The 667-nt window shown below is 52.6% G+C and overlaps 1 protein-coding gene across 1 annotated transcript in view; it reads left to right on the top strand.

Annotated features, from left to right (window-relative positions):
- PADI4 (peptidyl arginine deiminase, type IV) overlaps nucleotides 1–667 on the top strand; it is a 28,503-nt gene that overhangs the window by 6,745 nt on the left and 21,091 nt on the right. Inside the window, exon 4 of the mRNA XM_010830215.1 lies at nucleotides 321–388. Coding sequence (XP_010828517.1) covers nucleotides 321–388 — 68 coding nt within the window. The remainder of the gene's footprint in view (nucleotides 1–320; nucleotides 389–667) is intronic.

Consider the following 667-nt stretch of genomic DNA (forward strand, 5'->3'; position numbering starts at 1 on the left):
GGTGGCTGGGAACTCGTTCTGAAGCCCTGGGGTGGGGGGCGCACGGGTCTGGTTGGCATCCAGGTTGTGGCATGGCCTCCCACCCAAGGAGGATGCCTGTGGTCAGGAGCCCCTGCACTTCTGTCTGAATTGCAGCCAGACTTCTTCTTGGGGGACATGGGGAGTCTTACACCCTGTGTCTCCTCTGAAAGGGAGGCAAAAAAGCCTTCGCCCAGGTAAGTCTCCTGGGGAAAGGACTGTCCGTCTGGGGCCAGACTAAGTGCCCCACCCTTGGGCTGGTATCCTCACCAACCCTCTCCTCTTATTTTCTGGGATTTCAGAAATCTCCCTGAGTGCAGACATCAGCCGCACTGGCAAAATGAAGCCCACGGGAAGCGTGAAGGACAAGGTATGCACAGCTTGACCTTGGCCGGGCCCTGAATGGCCTCCGGACTCTGCTGGGCTCACCTCACACGCCCCCTGGTGGTGATGGATGAACAGCAGTGTGCTTCATATATCCATGTTAATAGGCCAAGAAACACAAGTTCAGAAAGAAAAAGAAAATTTAAATCTCCAATACCATTATTGCTTTGGTTTATATAGGCCCCATCGAGTCTGCAAAACTAGATTTTCATGATGGCACATTCAGAGAACGTGTCATCCCACAAACTGAAAACTAGATTCATGC

Source organism: Bison bison, unplaced genomic scaffold (assembly GCF_000754665.1).
Source record: "Bison bison bison isolate TAMUID 2011002044 unplaced genomic scaffold, Bison_UMD1.0 scf7180017864516, whole genome shotgun sequence".
Taxonomy (NCBI): domain Eukaryota; kingdom Metazoa; phylum Chordata; class Mammalia; order Artiodactyla; family Bovidae; genus Bison; species Bison bison.